General features: G+C 36.2%; 2 protein-coding genes across 2 annotated transcripts; one reads left to right on the top strand and one right to left on the bottom strand.

Moving 5' to 3' along the window:
- The first annotated feature begins 59 nt into the window (after window positions 1–59).
- On the top strand, window positions 60–8,169 carry LOC18095942 (DNA polymerase I A, chloroplastic/mitochondrial). Its single transcript, XM_006370607.3, has 12 exons — window positions 60–406; window positions 955–1,558; window positions 2,497–2,688; window positions 3,080–3,756; window positions 4,075–4,543; window positions 5,385–5,480; window positions 5,979–6,071; window positions 6,147–6,341; window positions 6,545–6,637; window positions 6,738–6,950; window positions 7,035–7,124; window positions 7,464–8,169. Exons 1-12 carry the CDS (start codon window positions 270–272, stop codon window positions 7,623–7,625), a joined length of 3,021 nt encoding a protein of 1,006 aa, XP_006370669.2. The 5' UTR covers window positions 60–269; the 3' UTR covers window positions 7,626–8,169.
- Window positions 8,126–15,191, bottom strand: LOC18095941 (microtubule-associated protein TORTIFOLIA1). The gene is made up of 6 exons (XM_024595151.2): window positions 13,909–15,191; window positions 11,711–11,905; window positions 10,769–10,871; window positions 9,991–10,625; window positions 9,038–9,913; window positions 8,126–8,472 (listed from the first exon to the last, which is right to left on the bottom strand). The coding sequence occupies exons 1-6, from the start codon at window positions 14,662–14,664 to the stop codon at window positions 8,275–8,277; spliced, it is 2,763 nt and encodes a 920-aa protein (XP_024450919.2). The 5' UTR covers window positions 14,665–15,191; the 3' UTR covers window positions 8,126–8,274.
- Between the last annotated feature and the right edge of the window lie 2,547 nt (window positions 15,192–17,738).

The following is a 17,738-nucleotide window of genomic DNA, read 5'->3' as shown; positions in this document are numbered from 1 at the left end:
ATAATTGATCTTTTCCTTAAAAAAAAGAAAAAACGACACAAAAGGGTTTTAGTTTAGACCTCCTGACCTTCCCTCGTATTTGTCTTCTCCCTCTCCCTCTGCTTCTGTATCTTTCGCAGTCCCACTTGCAACCCCCCTCAGATAACACAAACCACACCCTCAAAGTTCCTTCTTTTTACTTTCTTTGCCACCAAAACCCTTACAAAACGGCTCTCTTATATAGTAGAAGTAGGGCTGCTAAGCTGGGGAGGTTTGCTGACGTTTTAGCTATGGGAATCACCTCCACCACCACTCAAATCAGTCCTTTTAGACCAATATGCCCTTCTTATTTCAAGTTATCTCGCTCTTGTCCTTGCTTTGCCTCCAGGGAAGGTTCTTCTAGGCCTTTCTCTGTTGCCCTTCACAGGTTTCTTCACTTTTATTATTCATGTCGAGACCTTCATTTGTTGTTTTTAAAGTTTTTCTACCTGGGTTTTGGAAATTATTTAACACCCAGTTTTTTTTTTCTTTGTTTGGGTTTTGAGTGCAGTGCAGTGTAATGTAGTGTAGTAAAGGTTTGTGTTGATAGAATTTGATGTTTTGTTCTGAACAACGTGATTTTTGTAGGCTTTTCAGTTTAGTTGATCCTCACATTTTTATTTGTTCATACCGTTCCATTTATGGCTTGCTTGATTATGAGTATAGAAAGCTTCATTTTGTACTATGTGTTTAAGATGTTGTTTAGACTTCATAGTTTTTGCTATCTGGGTGTTCTGATAATCTGGTGTTTGGAACATGCTAAATGTGTTTGCAAGTAAACCATTAAAAAGTTGTATAGAATCGGTTTATGTAGACCTCTTATTGGTCTTAACTAAAGAGAGTCAATCCATGTAAAAATTACACTTTCTGATTAAGATTTTGGTATTTGATGCTTCACATGTATAGAATAAAATTTGTGTTCCTTGTATTTGTTAGGTTTTGGGGGAAAATCCCTTTGCAAGTGATTGATGACATGCAAAAGAGAGATGAGAAGAGGAGGGTGGTTTCAAGAAATTCTAATGCGCCTCCTGGTCTTGAGTTCACTACGATCCTTCGTGATGGTACTAGAGCTTTATGGAAACAGGAGAGTAATGAACTGTTGAAGCAGAAATGTGAATATGATGGTAGTGTTTATTCATTTAAATATGAAAGGATGGATATTAATGCAATACAAACACAAGATAAACCTAAGAGTCAGAAACAACTAATTTCCAGGAATGTTGGTCAGCTGGTTGATAACAAAAGGCCAAATGGTTCATCTTTGGATGACATTTTAAAAGAGAGTGCGTGGAATAATGGATCATTCATGCAGAGAATGGAGAATGAAAAGCAGTTCCAGTCTAGTGAACTTGGACACACAGGTATTGGTTCAAATGAGCAAGTCCAGACCAAGGGAAGGCCTCACAAGCTAGACATTCGTGAGAGGCTTACTAGTATATATGAGAGTGTACTGGTTGTTGATAATGTCACTATGGCAAAGGAGGTTGTTAGTAAGCTTACAAATCAGTATAGGCATCTTATCCATGCTTGCGATACTGAGGTATGCAGTTACATCAAATCAAGTTCTTTCTGCTATTTTATTTTAAGATATAATTGCTCAGACAATAGAGAGGCATGCTGGTGTAGGACTGCAGGAATGCCCTAAACTGATGTAGACATTAACATAAAAAGTTAGATAAGTAGCTCTTTGAGGATTCAATGGAAGCAAACTAAGGCCAAAATTGCACTCTCAGATTTAGAATCCACCTTAAGAGGAGAATACATGAATATTGAGCTGTTCACAGTGCAAGTTTTTTAATGTGAGCAGTAATTTTAGCTTAAGTTTAATTTTTGAAGTTGATTGTGCAGTGGATTAAGGTTTTAAAAAGGACAATTTCTAGGGTTTGAAAGCTGGAAATCAGGTGGGTTTAAAACTGTTCAAATTGTTTTCAACAATTAAAGAAATTATTAAACCAAATTCTAATCTCAAAATATAGAATATTACTCAGGCTTCATATTGAAGTTCCTGTCAGCAGCAAGATGCTATAGTTGCGTCAAAGCTCAATAATCCTAGAGAGGTGAAAGTTTCTAAAACTTCTGTAAAATTAATCTTTATTCCGGAGCAAAACACTACAGACACATATTTAATGTGAAAGGGATATTACCTAGTTATGCAGAGATAGACGTTTCAAGCTTAATTTTAAGATTTATTTGGTTATATTTGGTTTGTTTTAAATTAATTTTTCTTTGTTTTTTAGCTTTCACCTTTACATGTATGTAATGGTCCTAGATGGCCCTGCTATGAATGTCAAGCTTAATCTTAGTATACCATGATATTTAAAACTCATCATTTCTGATTCTGATAAATTCCACATCACATACATTTATACTACAACCTCATTTTCTATGTACATGAATGTTAAAGGATATGCATGTCTCTGAGTTAATTGGAACTCCCATGTATTTATAATTTAAATTTCTGATAAAGTATCTTTATAGGTTGCCAGAATTGATGTGAAAGAGGAAACACCCATTGACCATGGAGAGATAACATGTCTCAGTATTTATTGTGGACCAGAGGCAGATTTTGGACACGGGAAATCTTGTATCTGGGTAGATGTTCTTGATGGTGGAGGCAGGGATCTTTTGAATGAATTTGCTCTGTTTTTTGAAGACCCGGACATAAAAAAGGTAAATTTTGTCAGTTTTAATTTGTTGTTGCTCTCTTGATCTACAGCTCCTTTAACATAGCTTGATGGTCATTTAGATAATTGATGTAACATCAGCATAGTGGGAGGTTGCTGATGTGAATAAGCTTGCCGTTGCAATTATTTTTCACCTTTATATATATTTGGCCTGGGCAGAGATTTGGACTCCGACATTGTTTTTCCCCCCTTGGAAGAGGCATGCTCTTTCTTTTTCCTTGTAAAGCAATGATCATTTTTTACTATGTTAAACAGTCCACAGCCTTGTCTGTACTTTAGAGAATTCAACTGCTCATGCCATGTTGTTTTACTAGGCTGCATTCACAGTCCACAAATACAAATTGAACCAACATTGAAGTTGCTTATCCTTTCTGCAGGTGTGGCACAACTACAGCTTTGATAACCACGTCATCGAGAACTACGGGTTTTCTGTTTCTGGTTTTCATGCTGATACAATGCACATGGCACGATTATGGGATTCATCAAGAAGATTAAAGGGTGGGTATTCTCTTGAAGCTCTTACAGGTGATCAAAAAGTCATGCGTGGGGCAGGATCATGCTATAAAGAATTGATTGGTAAAGTGTCAATGAAAACCATCTTTGGCAAGAAAAAGTTGAAAAAAGATGGATCTGAAGGCAAAATGACCATCATTGCCCCTGTTGAAGAGTTACAAAGAGAAGAGCGAGAACCGTGGATTTGTTATTCTGCTTTGGATGCAATAAGCACTTTGCAGCTTTATAAGAGCATGGAAAGCGAACTATCTAAAATGCCTTGGAATTTGGATGGAAAACGTGTTTTTCAAAAATCTATGTTTGACTTCTACCAGGAATACTGGCAACCATTTGGGGAGATTCTAGTTAGAATGGAAACCGAGGGCATGCTGGTTGACCGGGCATATCTTGCTGAGGTGGAGAAGGTTGCCAAAGCAGAACAGGAGGTTGCTGCTAACAGATTTCGTAATTGGGCTTGTAAGTATTGCCCTGATGCCAAGTACATGAATGTGGGAAGTGATACACAACTGCGCCAATTACTTTTTGGTGGTGTTCCGAACAGGTAAAAGTTAAACTTCCATCCTTTATTTAAAAATATCGAAATATTTGTGCCATGAATCAGTTTTTTTGTTGAATGTGCTTTCTAAGTGTAAATTTGAGGCCTGTCCTGGGAAGGGGACACATTCCTCTTGAAAGTTAATTTTCATTGCAATTTGAACAACAGTATTTGTACCATGGAATTCCTAAATTCGGAAATTATTGGGGTCAAGTTTTCTTGCATAAAATCCAGTGACAATGCGCACTAGTTAGTACTGAGTTTCATCTAAACCAAGGGTGGATGGAAAAAACACCTCATTTGTTTTAATTATTTTCATTTCAGTAAGGATCCTCTCCTTACTCTTCCAGAAGATAAAACATTCAAAGTTCCAAATGTTGATAAAGTGATTGAAGAAGGCAAGAAGACTCCCACAAAATATCGCAACATTAAGTTATGTAGCATTGGAGTTGATCTGCCTATTGAGACATATACCGCAAGTGGTTGGCCTTCAGTCAGTGGAGTTGCTTTGAAGGCCTTGGCTGGGAAGATTTCTGATGCTGTTAGCGATGCCAATGATGCTGCTGGCTTGCAGTTAGATGATGCTGTCTTGGATGATTCTGGGACAATGACAGATGAAGATTCAAATTCCGAAGGGTCCTATGTTGAGAATAAAGTAGAATCTGAGTATGTAGCAGGTTTGCGTAGGTTTCAAACACCAGAAGAAGGGATTGAGGCCTGTCATGCTATTGCTTCTTTATGTGAAGTTTGCTCTATTGATTCTTTGATATCCAACTTCATCCTCCCCCTGCAGGTGATTTTTACTGCTATTTTGATGTGCTATTCCTTTTGATCGTTGTGTTTGTACGTGAACTAACTCTGTGCCTGATTAGATGCATTTATTCTGTGCCGCCGTGGTATTGCAGTTGCCTCACTGTATTGGGGCCATTGTTGAGGTCTAAGATTTCTGTGTGCAATGGATATTTAGTTCGAGATTTTGATAAAAGCTGGAAAAGGAAAAAAAAAAGGGGGGGGCTGACCTAGGGTTTAAGGAATCGCTCCTTTAACGAAAGCATCGCACTGTCAACATATTAAGCTAAAAGACTGCACTTTAGTCATAGTAAGTTTTATACTGAAATTGAAAGACTGTAAGCATATTTATAGGCTGAGTTATTCCTTCTACTAATGGGACTTGGATTCCTAAATCATAAATCTACCTAAGAAAATAAATGTCTACCCCCTGCTAGTGAAATTGTCAACAATCTGTTAATAACGATTTCCCCCTAACTCTACTAACTAGAAAGCAACCTCAGCAGATACTGAAAACAGCCTGGAAAACTCAAACCAGCTCTAAGGTTCAAACAAAATAATGGATAAGACAAAAAATGGAACTCCAATATCCATTCCCGGTTCTTCCCAGAGCACCCAATCCCAAGTATAATATTATTATTATTATTATTATTATTATTGTTATTGTTATTATTATTGTTGTTGTTATTATTATTATTAATACATGTATTTATCTTCCAATGGTACTGTAAGCATTTCGATTTCAGTGCTTTCTCAGTTTAAGCAAGTTTGCTGTCCATGCATTTGTTTTCTACCTCTAATTCTTCAGACTAGTTCATACTGATATTGGTGTCTTTCTACCACAGAGCAGCGACATATCAGGCAAGGGTGGGCGTGTTCACTGTTCTCTGAATATCAATACAGAAACCGGGCGCTTATCAGCTAGGAGACCAAATTTGCAGGTCTTTTCACTCTTATTTTAACATCTTAGAATTAACTGAATTATATGACTTCAATGTTTCAACAAAGATGCCCTGGTGCTTTAGTTGAAAATCTTTCTAATTTTTATGTGCTGAATGGAATATGATTTCTATTGCCCGTGAAATAAGTTTGCTGCTTCTATCAAATATCTGTTTGGCTGCTTCAGTTAATCATAACAACTGTGAAACCAATTGTTTGCCTGAGCCTTTTACTTGCACGTCGAAGCATCTATGTATTACATCCATTATTCCAATTGCAACTGCAAAGGCTTTAATTTTTCTTTCTTGGAGGTATCAATTACTAAGGCATTTTGTAGGATAGTCAGTCAGGATGGTGTTAGAATGCACCATGGAGTTTTCATGGTGGTTTATCAGTTGATTTTATGAAATCTTAAGACAAGAAAAGAAACTTGAATATTGTTTTCTTTCTGAATGCAGTAGAGATTAAAGAGTGCTAACATCTTGTCTTCTATAAATCAGAATCAGCCTGCTTTGGAGAAAGACCGGTATAAGATCCGTCAGGCATTTATAGCTGCACCTGGGAATTCACTTATTGTTGCTGATTATGGGCAAGTAAGCGTTTGAGTTTATATACATAAATAAATCAGTGTGAGTGAAGGGTGATTGAAATATGTATTCGTATCGTAGCTGGAACTTAGGATTCTTGCACATCTTGCCAACTGTAAGAGCATGTTGGATGCCTTTAAAGCTGGTGGAGATTTCCATTCAAGGACAGCTATGAACATGTATCCGCATATTCGTGAGGCCATTGAGAAAAAGCAAGTGCTTCTTGAGTGGTATCCTCAACCTGGTGAAAACAAACCCCCCGTTCCATTACTTAAGGTGAATGGTTTATTATTCTTCCAATTTGCTTGTGAAAGTATCTCACAAGTGTAGTCAAATCATTTATTTTATTTTATTTGCATTTTTCTGATTTTAAAGATTTGGCAATGTTTCTCCTTTTGTTTGTGCATTATGATATGATCAAGAAGTAGAATTATAGAATTCAGTTTACCTAGTGTTACTGAATGAAACTTATTTTTCAGGATGCCTTTGCTTCTGAAAGAAGAAAAGCTAAAATGCTTAACTTTTCTATTGCTTATGGAAAGACTCCTGTGGGGCTTTCCAGGGATTGGAAGGTAACTTTACCGGATAAACCTAAAATAATTGGTGATTCGTCCTGATTTGAATCGAATCATGTTGATCCATAGGTGTGGTCTTTATCATCTTTGTTTCCAGGTTTCTGTGGCGGAAGCAAAGGAAACTGTTAATCTCTGGTATAAAGAAAGAAAAGAAGTGCTTAAATGGCAACAAGCTCGTAAGAAAGAAGCCAGAGAAAATGGACGTGTTTACACATTGCTGGGACGGGCTCGTGTCTTTCCTTCATTGACTGATGCTAGCTCTTCTCTAAGAGGTCATGTTGAGCGGGCTGCTATCAATACCCCAGTGCAGGTTCTTCCATTCTTTCCTTTTCACTTAAGTTTTCCCTTTCCTGCTCTCTCTGTCTCTCTTATCTCATGTGAGTGACTGCTACAGGGTAGTGCTGCAGATGTTGCTATGTGCGCTATGCTAGAAATATCAAAGAACACACGTCTGCAGGAACTTGGATGGAAGCTGCTTTTACAGGTACATATTTTTTTTGTCGTTAAAATTTGATGTTTGCCTCTGATGATTCTGCTCTGGCATGAGATTGCAAGCTGCATTCGTTCACTCGTGTCTTAATTTGTATCTTTGATTGGAACCAAGTTGTCATAGTTGTAGTCTTTAGAATCCTTCTTCCATCGATTTTGCATGCCATATATAACAGGATGCCATGCAACTTTGTTAATTGAGTGGTTTTTCAATAATGTTACTCTTGCACATTTTAATCTCCGGGAATGCATAATTACATGCGAGTAATTTTAAGTCTTCCAAGAAAAATTCATAACCGACAATTTGTTTGAATTAACAATATCTAAAACACAGGTTCATGATGAAGTGATCCTGGAAGGACCAACTGAGTCAGCTGAGGTTGCCAAGGCAATAGTTGTTGGGTGCATGTCTAAACCCTTTGGTGGCAAGAATTTTCTTAATGTGGACCTGGCTGTTGATTCAAAGTGTGCTCAAAACTGGTATGCTGCTAAATAGGTATATGGCTCCATTGCCACAATTGGATGTCGACATGGGCTGAAATCTCATTTGAGGTTTCTCCTACCTTGAGAATGGAGTTATATTCTCGCACCGTCCACATTGTCTATGTCGAGGCAAATTCCATCCTTGAGGCTATTTTGCTCTGGGAGCCATTCTCGATACAGCAACCTTGATATCAAATTGTTGCACTTGATGATGTAGCTGTACTGTTTTGGCCATGAATAGGCAAGGGAGTTTGCTGCCCTGCTTTGATGGTCTTCTAATCTCATATCCATGGTGAGGACATGTACGGACGCCCTCTGCATATTGATGTTATTTTATGCAACTGTTTCCTGTAAATTTTCTGGTGAGTTTGGGAGTTGGCGCCATGCAATTGTATCAAGAAGCATGTAAAAGAAATTGTTCCTCATTTTTTGCAAGAGTTTTGCTAGTTTTCAGCAATTAATGTGGCCAATGACCCCTTACGCATCGCATTGTAAGTTCAAAACATTCCAGTGTGAAACTCGAGTAAATCCATGTGATCATATATTTGTTTGAAAAACCTTGTCTTTCAATTTCCACAATTCAGGACGTATAACCACATGCCACAATCAATCTGTTTATAAAATACAGAATCCGAGCGTAAAATAGGCGCTTCAACTATTGATTACTTCTCAAACTGTTGTATTTCAATTCCCCAGGCAGATGCCAGTTGCAACAAAAGTTGGTCGGGTGCTGCACCTTCCCAGTCCTCTGGGGGCTCCATGGAGGTAGAAGCTTCATGCAAATTCAGCAAAATATCTTTCTTCAGTTCCATGGGAATGCCAAAGACATGGGATCCATTTTCTAACACTATTTCTGCCAACTAAACAAGCAAATTCAAACCATTAGTATGGGAAATGAGATAAATATAAGAACTCATTTACACGGGCTGGGGGGAGAAAGGACATTAGGGTATTTATAGAGGGTTCGCTGCAATGCCAAACAATAAACAATAAGAAAAGTTCAAAACCTTATCCATCAAGCTCCAAATATGCCTAGAAGAAATTTGTTCATATGGCTTGGCTATTGAACAATCGAAAACTGACGTTGGAATATAGCAGCAGCCATTTTTCTCTCTTTTCCGTTAAATCACACCTATGCCCTACATATGTATTTTATGAAATGCATAATTCAAGTGAGTTGGGGCTTTTGTGCTTTGTGACAACCGACATAATAGGTTATAGGCACTTCTACGACACTGCTGATTTTATAATGCACTCCAAGCAGTTTCCAGAAGCAACTCTAGGTGGAAGTTATAAACATTCCTCAACCTGATATAATCTAGGTTTGGGGGTGAGGGCGTTCCAAATGTTATTATTACATAGAGTTTGCGTAAAGAATGACTCAAATCATGCAACTCATAATATTCAGTGGAGAGAAAACCATACCTGCTGAATCCAAGACAAACATATGTCAAGCAAGTTCTGCTCCATTAGAAACTGTCCAATAGCATTCAAGACTTCGCATGCAGTCTCATTGGAAAGTTGGTCAACCACAGGACCTGATCTGTCCATAAGCTTCACAAGCAAGAGATCATCCCCTGTGGATACAACTTCAGCATAAGCTGTATCCATGTCACCCATTTTAAGGGCATCCATTGCATTACTCCAAGATGTCCAGATAGGGTCCCTTTCTTGCCCAGCATTATCATCTCCCATAGCTTCTGCGGTCATCTCAGGGATGGTCACTCTTGCTGTCCGAGCTAACCCACTGTCCTCCCCAGCCACCCGAATGGCTTCTAAGGTAGCTTCATCCTTTGAGGCTTGCCAGACACTTCTAGCAGAAGGTCCCTCACCATGCCTAACAGGTCCTGCCCCTTTCTCCCAAGCTCTCCTGTTGCCTAACTGATCACCTTCATGTTCAGATTTAGGTGATCTAACATTCAAAGAACCACTGCCTGGAGCTCTCCTTGAGACAGCCTGTCCATTCCTGGAAGCTCCATATGTGGGGAATTCCCAAGCATCAGATGTGTCTGATCTCCAATGAGAGCCCCTTCCCCTCATGCCTGAAGCTGTAACATCCGATTGGGAAAATCTTTCCCCATGGGGAACCCACCCATTGTACTTTGAACTAGAGTAGTCAGAGAAGCCATTATACTTCCCTAAAGGTCTATTAGAAGATCCCTCAAAACCCATAGCAAAGTTATTGCCTCTGCGGCCTGATGATATTGTCAAATCATGTGCCAGGTCTTCAACAACTCTCTCAAGACCCCTAACTCTGTTTTCCAATGTTACCATGCTGTTGTGAGACCCCCCCATAAAATCCTACAATGTAAAGCATCTCATTAGCAAAATAAAAACATGCATAATAACAATTTCCTTAATGAAAATTATATGCAGACCTGAAGCATGTTCATGAGATGAGCCTGTTGTCTCTCCAGCTGTAATAACTGTCTCTGGATGGCCAACCAATTTCCTTTATTATTTATGAAGGATCCCTCAGATTGACCATCAGATTTGGAGAAACCTGCACGACTGCCAGAAGACTCCCTATGGTTTATGTCAATCCTCTCATCATCAAATGTTCTGGTTCTTAAATCTTTTCCAGTAATTCCTCTTTCTATATTGCGGAATTTGTTGTTGAAAGCTCCATGAATATCATCTGATAGGCTGTTTCCCATGCGGTTTGGCCTCCCCCTTGATTCTGAATCATTTGGTTCTGATTCTTCCTCGTTGTTCAAATTGGAAGAATCGAGACATCTACGAGGAACAACTACTTCTACTGGCAAATCACCAGAACCCCTTTTTTCAAGTTTCTGGAAGAATTCTAGGTTTAACTCTTTATCTGTTAAAGCAGGAGTTTTCTTCTTCAATATTACAACTGCTTTGTCATGAATGCTTCCGTATTTGCTTTTTGATGCTGAATCTTTGGTTGGGGAAGTACCATTGGATGCATCCCTTGCCGATGACTCCTTTCTTTGGTCATTAGGATTTAGATTTTTATCTGACAACTCAGCTTGTTCATGACGCTCTCCATCTAAACATTAAATATAAAGAAAAAGGTGAAGAAGCAATGATTAGATAATTGAAATTGAAGGTTCATTAACAGTGTCGCTGTGACGTCACGCCCCTGTGATGAGGTAAGACAAACAAATAGAAAAATATTGCACGGATACCCACCCAGAGAGGAACTTTTCTGGTCATCAGGAACACCTTCTCCTTTACCAGCAATTTTCTTCCATAATTGCAATGCTTCTGTCATACTATCTCTGACGGGTTTTATCTGTTATGCCAATAAATGGTAATGAATGAATGGTAGTTCAAAAGGCAGAAACAGGTAACTTGAACCTATTTTCCATATCCTTATGTTCAAAATTAGAAACGAGATAATCCTTAAAACTATAGAATTTAACATGCACCTCTAAAGACTACAGCATATCTACCATATAAGAATCACAAGAATAATATATTTTTGTTAATTGGGAGCTTGTAGAACAGTTGAGAAAAGCTAGGCAGTTTAGAAGTGCCTTCTTTTCCTTCCATAGATTCATCATGTCATCCCAGATAATGCACAACAGATTTGATTGGACTTTCTAGCTGAATGTTCTTCTCTATCACCAAAATGCAATCAATTTTTTGTTGGAAGGGGATTCAAAAAAAGAGCAAACAAGAAGGGCCCATCTTCACCAAATGAGGAGCAGTTGGATACTTGCTTGAAAAGGATAAATATTATACCTATTATCAAGCAACTTAATTTTTTTTCCAAATCAATGTCACTTTAACAGAATAGAAAATGAGTTTTTTTATATCTCGAGAAACAAAATTTTGGAGTAGCTTCTTTTGTTTTTTCATCTTTTAATAGTTGCAGCATTTGTTTCACAAGGTGAGAAATGACACGTGTGAAACACAAGTAAATTTAAAGCTTTAACAAGGTTATAAAAAGTAATAAATAAAATGCATGCATCACACATCCATCACAAATTCAGCAATACAATCATAAAAACCGAGGGAAGCTCACTGATCTTGAAAATGATTGAAATGAGATAATCAAGAGGAGGCATTAATCCTGTAAATAAAATTTAAAAAAAAAATTGAGAAAAAAAAATGGTTCGAAGAAGGTACCTTGTCAAAACGACAAGCTTCAAGCACTGTCAGTGTGGAATTTGCAGCTCCATCTGCAATCAAGCGGCTTGAATGCAATGCTATAGCACTTAAAGCATCAGCTGCAGCTTTACGTGTAGCCCAATCTGTGCTCCCAAGGCAGTCATGAATGTTTTGTAACAATGATTCCAAACCTTGTGGTGCAATTGCTCCCACCTGTAAAAACAAATTCAATAAAACTCCTGGATTTTGCCTCTTTGCTACTAGAATTTACAAATATCCAATTTGAGTTGCTAATTTATAATCATGAGACAATTATAGTTACTTCAACAAACACTAGTAAGCTAGTTTAGTGAACTGAGAGAAACTTTAAACTGCCTAGAAAATATTGAATTGAAATAATCAGGAAACAAAGAAAGCTATTTAATAATTATCAAGAAAACTATTTGGAAATTATAGAAGTTTGGAATTTGTTCTCTCTCAAGCACTACAATTTGGAGGAGTCTGACAAATTATGAATCTAAACCGAGTCATGAAAGGTAACAAATGTTTCAATCGTGAAAGGTAGCATTATCACCAAAAGAAAACATTGTACATTTCAAAAACATAAAGATAACTGGACGACATTGCCCAAACCTGTGACAAACTTTTCACAACTCCCAAAAGATCAGCCTTGGCCAAGAAATTCTTACAATTCAACAACCTAGAAATCCTAGGACACAGCTTCTGAAATTCCCCAACTAGTATGCTATCTAGTTGAGTACATTCAACCATCTTCACCATACACATAGCTGCACCCAATTGCACACCTTTGTTTGGTGCCCGCATTGCATCAAACAATGGCTCAGTGAACAGCCCCACTCTATCCTTCAAATATGACCCTGACAAAACCCCAATGGCATCACAACAAGCAGTCCTAACACTTGAATCTGAATCTCTCAACCTTTTGATAATGTGGGAAATGATTTTGGTTAAACGGGGTAATTTTAAATCATGATGACATTGACAGTAGAGAGAGAGTAAGTGGAGAGATACCCTTTTAATAATGGGTTTATTGGTGGGGTCAGAAGAGGATTGATAGAGGGAGTTAAGAAGCACAGGGACTGCATAGGGGGGCAGGGATTGGGTAATGGAATGGAGATCTTCCAAAGCAACCTGATGGGTGTCATGGTCAGCAAGTTTACAAAGAGAGAGTAAGATTTGTTGCTTGAGTGCAATATTTGCTAATTGCATGGAAAGAGAAAATGATGTAGAGGAGGATGGGGTGGAGATTGGTTTAAGCATTTCACAGGTTTACGGGATTTGAAAGCTTGTGTGCTCATCTTGCATGGTTTGCAGAGAAATGGGTGGCATTTTAAAAGAGGAAAGAGAGTCTGAGCCAGAGAAAGAAAAAGAGAGAGAGAGAGAGAGAGAGAGAGATTTCAGTTAAGAATGGGATTGTAGAGAGAGACAGATTGTGGAAAACCTATGCCAATGTTCCAAATTGTCTATCCACGATTTATAAATTATCAAATGAGACCTGAAACCTTCACAAGTAACGCTATAAAATTCAACCTTTTCTTCTCTTTCCTGGCAATTTTTAGCCATTCAAGCAAGTCATAAATTTAGACTACCTAATCCAAGCATCTTGACAAACAAGAGGTGGCGCTTCTCTTTTGGCAACTTTTAGTTTACAGATCAGAGGAAAAAAATAACAAAAAAAAAAAAAATCCGGCCACAACTGATGCCTTCTTTCTTTAATGCTGATTGTCAAGATTAATAAACACAGTGCATCATGGAACATAACCAAATGCCAAAATCCCAAATTTCCATTCCTTCTCTTTCAATTCCGTTTAAGCCTTAACCAAAGATTGATCGATGCACAATGATAAAAACCCATATAAATCACACATGAAACAACCACACTATCAAACTTGGCAAACGCATATCCTACAAATCATCATTCACCATAATCACCACAGAGCTTAAATTCAACCACGCATCATCAGAACAATCCATTGTTCATTCTCTTTCCCAACAAAATATAATCGAAAACGCATCAGTACGAAACCCAAAAACAAAGCCGCAAACAGAATCTCATTTCATCCACAACTTCTCATAAACCAAACAGACTCACATAATTAACAATATACACACCAACCAAATTATAATAAAAAGCAACACAGTTTACACACATTGCTAAAATGAATAATAAAATCAAACAACCACATTTCACAAACCTGAGACAAACTCGTTACTACCCCCAACAAAGCCGCTTTCGCCTGGAAACTCTGTCCATTCAGCAACTTACAAATCCTTGGACACAGCTTATGAAATGCCCCAATGGGCACATTACCACCACTATCATCCCCTTCTGCAGCAGCACACTCCACCATTTTCGCCATACACATAGCAGCTCCAGATTGCACAACTTTATTTTGCTCTCCCATTGCTTCAAACAAAGGTCTCACAAACAACCCCACCATAGGCCCCGCACCATTACCATCCCCACCACCACCTCCTTCTCCACCACCACCATTACCCTTCAAATACAAGCCTGATAAAACCCCAATAGCTTCCCTACAAGCATCTCTAACACTAGAATCTGAATCTTTAAGCCTTTTAACAATGCAAGAAATGATTTTTGCCAAATGGGGCAATGTTAAATCTCTATGAGATTGGCAAGCAAGTGAAAGAAGATGTAAAGATTCTTTCTTAACCGAGGGTTTTGAATTGGAGGTTTCAGAAAGTGAGTCATAGTGAGAGTTTAGCAACATTGGCAACGCATCAGGAGAGATTGTTTGTGTTATTGTGTGAAGTTCTTCAAGGGCGATCTGGTGAGTGTCACGGTCTGCAAGTTTAGAGAGACAGGTTATGATTCTTTGCTTGAGTTCAACCATGGCTAAATGGGTTGACAAGGACGGGGATCTTGATGTGGGTTGGTTTTGGTTTTGGGGTTTTGTTGGTTTACTTGATTTGGGTGCTTGTGAACTCATTGATAATGGAATTTTTTAAGGAAATGCAAAATGGGTTTTGAAGGAAATGGAGGTTTTTAGAAAGAAGACTCTGGCTTTATAGAGAGAGGAAACCGGAACCTTTACAGAGAGAGAGAGTGAGAACTAAGGCAAGGCAGTGAGGTCTGGAGATGATTGCATTTGTTGGGGAGAGGACATGTGAACTGTTGAAGAGAAGGCCAGAAAAAGGTGAGATCTTTGTGAGGTGTGAGAGTGAGGGAAAACAAAAGGGATTCTGTTTGTTTGAAAATCAAATAAGACTTTAAATTGCTAGTTACAGATCAGATTAGATCACAATAATCACCATTGAGATGGGAACCAGGAGGAGCCTTCAACCTTTGTTTTTTTCCAAGTTGTCTCTTTGGGTTCATCATGGTGGGGTAACACAACGGTCTGATCAGATGATTTTGACCCTTGATTTGTATGACTAGTCAAGATGTCAACATCTTATCGGTTGCGAGAGTCCAATTTTATGGGTGGGACCCTTTTGCCTGAGTTCTTTACTGTATATTTAGATTTGTTTGGAAGGGAAGATCGTAAGAAGAACAATTCCTTATAATGAATTCTTAAATAATGAATTGCCTGAGGAGTTGATGAAAAGAAAGGTGGCGTCCACGTTTTAGGATTGACGAGGATGTTCTAACTTGCACTACCAATGTTCTTGCAAAAGGAAACACCAATTATAAGTTGTTTATTGTGACTTTTAGATAAAAGCCCATTTTCATGTTCTACCGTGACTTACGGAGGGTGGTTAAAATTTATTTATTTTTATTTTAAATTAATTTTTTAATATTTTTTTAATGTATTATAGCTTGTTTGGGAGTATGGTTGCGGTTGAATTTTTTTTATTTAGAAATGTATTAAAATAATATTTTTTTTATTTTTTAAAAATTATTTTTGACATCAGCACATCAAAATAATCTAAAAACACTAAAAAATATTAATTTAAAGCAAAGAAAAAAATAAAAAATTTTAAAATTTTTGAAAAGCACTCTTGAAACGCGAAAACAAACAGGATTAATAGTATCAAAAATAATTTTTTAAAAAATAAAAAAATATTATTTTAATATATTTCTAAGTAAAAAAGCACAAAATAACTATTATCATACTTTCAAACACAAATATTCTCAATTAAGTTATGGTTTTGATGGTTGCATTTCTTTTATTATAGTTATGATTAGTGGCAGGCTACTGTTGATATAGTCTTGGAGCTTGTTTGATATTGTGATAAAATTTATTTTTTAAACTGTTTTTTATTTGAAAATTTATTTTTGATATCATCACATCAAACGATCTAAAAACACCAAAAAAATTAATTTGAAGCAAATTAAAAAATATATTTTTTAAAAGCACTTTTAAAATACAAAAACAAACGAGCTTTTAATTCTTAGAGTTAAGCTCCATTGGATAATGGGTAATGTGGTTAAATTTATTTTTTAAAATTTTTTTTAAATTATTTTTTATTAAGTGTTTTTTCCAATGATTTTCATATAATGATGTTGAAACTTAAAAGAAAACCTAAAAAAATACATTTTTAATTAAAAAATATTTTTACAAAAACATTATATATTGGATTATAAAACTCATTTAGAAGTAATTGTATTTTTAGATAGCGTCTGAGAACATGGTTAAAACGATGTTTTCTAAAAAATTGATTTTTTTATGGTTTTAATATGCTAATGTAAAAAACAATTCTTAAAAAATAAAAATAAAATATTATTTTAAAATATTTCTGAATAAAAAATATTTTGAAAAGTAACTGGTATTAATTCTCTTTTAATTATATATGCATGATTAGTGACTTAGTTATTAATATTAGAGGGAAAGGGTATCAAGCAAGCTTAATACTAATTGAGTGCAGATTAATTTAACCATCACAGCGAGGAGTTACCTTTGACCTGCTGCATGCAAATAAGTTTAATTTAATGATAAATTCAATAATTTATTACAAGCTGAGTTGGAAATCCATTGCCATAATAATCTTCTTCGTAATTTAGCTTAATAAAAGGGAGTCTCTGCGCTGAGCAGAGAATTTATCCTATTTCTTGAACAAATTAATGTCTCAATTTATATTAAATCTTCCTTTCAGATAATATTAAATTCTTCTATATACTTGTTATAAAATTAGAATCCAGATTGCTCTTCTTTAACCATCATTTTTTTTTCATTTAATTTTCATACCATTTTGTGTATGCTTTAGATTAAATACCTCCTTTGTCCATAAATATATCGATTTAATAAATAAATTATTTTTTACTATTTAAACTTACCAAATATTTTTTTTTTTAGCAAAACTCGTTATCACCGAAACCTATATGAGGTGCACCAAATACCAATACACGAAAACAGTGGCTTCTATTGTTTTTGAAAAATATTAATATTTTTTATATTTTTAAATTATTTTAATATATTAATATTAAAAAATAATAATAATATATTCTTTTAATAAATATTACTTTAAAAAATAACTGTTATTTTTTTTTATTTTCAGAACATCCCACTTCTACCAAAGTTAGCTCTACCTTTTTCTTCTGTGTTGGACTTCCAGTGTGGGCTTCTATTTTGGGCTACATCTAGTCTGGCAAATGCCCAATGAGCCTAGCACTGCACGAGGATTTGAGGAGGACTATTCATGATATATGTATAAGTATATGTTTTTTTTTGTTTTAATTAATGTGGGTGGGTGTTCGGGTTAGCTTACGTGTATCTTGATTAATCCCATGAATTCTGAAGTTAACAATCATGTAAGCCTCTAGTAACCATCATATCAGCAATTATAGAATTCGAATTTGAGATTATATAGAAAATAAATTTTTTAATTTTAAATTTGTATCACTAGTCATCTACTATATATGATTATATAGTAATGTTTATTATTTATATTTCAGGTTTTTTTCCTTATAAATTTTGATTTGATGCTAAACATCACGTTAAATTCCTTTTTAGGAGTTTGCTAATGAAAGTGGACGAAATGACTTTAATGATAAATGGATAAAATGTCATTATATAAATAGTAACAAACTAATCATACCATTTTTAGTAAGCAAAAAGAATTA

The sequence above is a fragment of the Populus trichocarpa genome, chromosome 1 (assembly GCF_000002775.5).
Source record: "Populus trichocarpa isolate Nisqually-1 chromosome 1, P.trichocarpa_v4.1, whole genome shotgun sequence".
NCBI lineage: Eukaryota > Viridiplantae > Streptophyta > Magnoliopsida > Malpighiales > Salicaceae > Populus > Populus trichocarpa.
Note: the sequence above shows the minus strand (reverse complement) of the source record. Positions and strands in the feature narration are given on the sequence as shown.

Bases quoted from the DNA above. Each gene is read 5' to 3' on its own strand.
- LOC18095942 (XM_006370607.3), top strand. From the start codon at position 270: ATGGGAATCACCTCCACCACCACTCAAATCAGTCCTTTTAGACCAATA. The intron at 2,689-3,079 runs GTAAATTTTGTC...TCCTTTCTGCAG, and splicing joins AAGACCCGGACATAAAAAAG to GTGTGGCACAACTACAGCTT. The intron at 5,481-5,978 runs GTCTTTTCACTC...TCTATAAATCAG, and splicing joins CTAGGAGACCAAATTTGCAG to AATCAGCCTGCTTTGGAGAA.
- LOC18095941 (XM_024595151.2), bottom strand. From the start codon at position 14,664: ATGAGTTCACAAGCACCCAAATCAAGTAAACCAACAAAACCCCAAAAC. The intron at 10,872-11,710 runs GTACCTTCTTCG...TTGGCATAACAG, and splicing joins AAGCTTGTCGTTTTGACAAG to ATAAAACCCGTCAGAGATAG. The intron at 8,473-9,037 runs GTATGGTTTTCT...TTGCTTGTTTAG, and splicing joins GTTTGTCTTGGATTCAGCAG to TTGGCAGAAATAGTGTTAGA.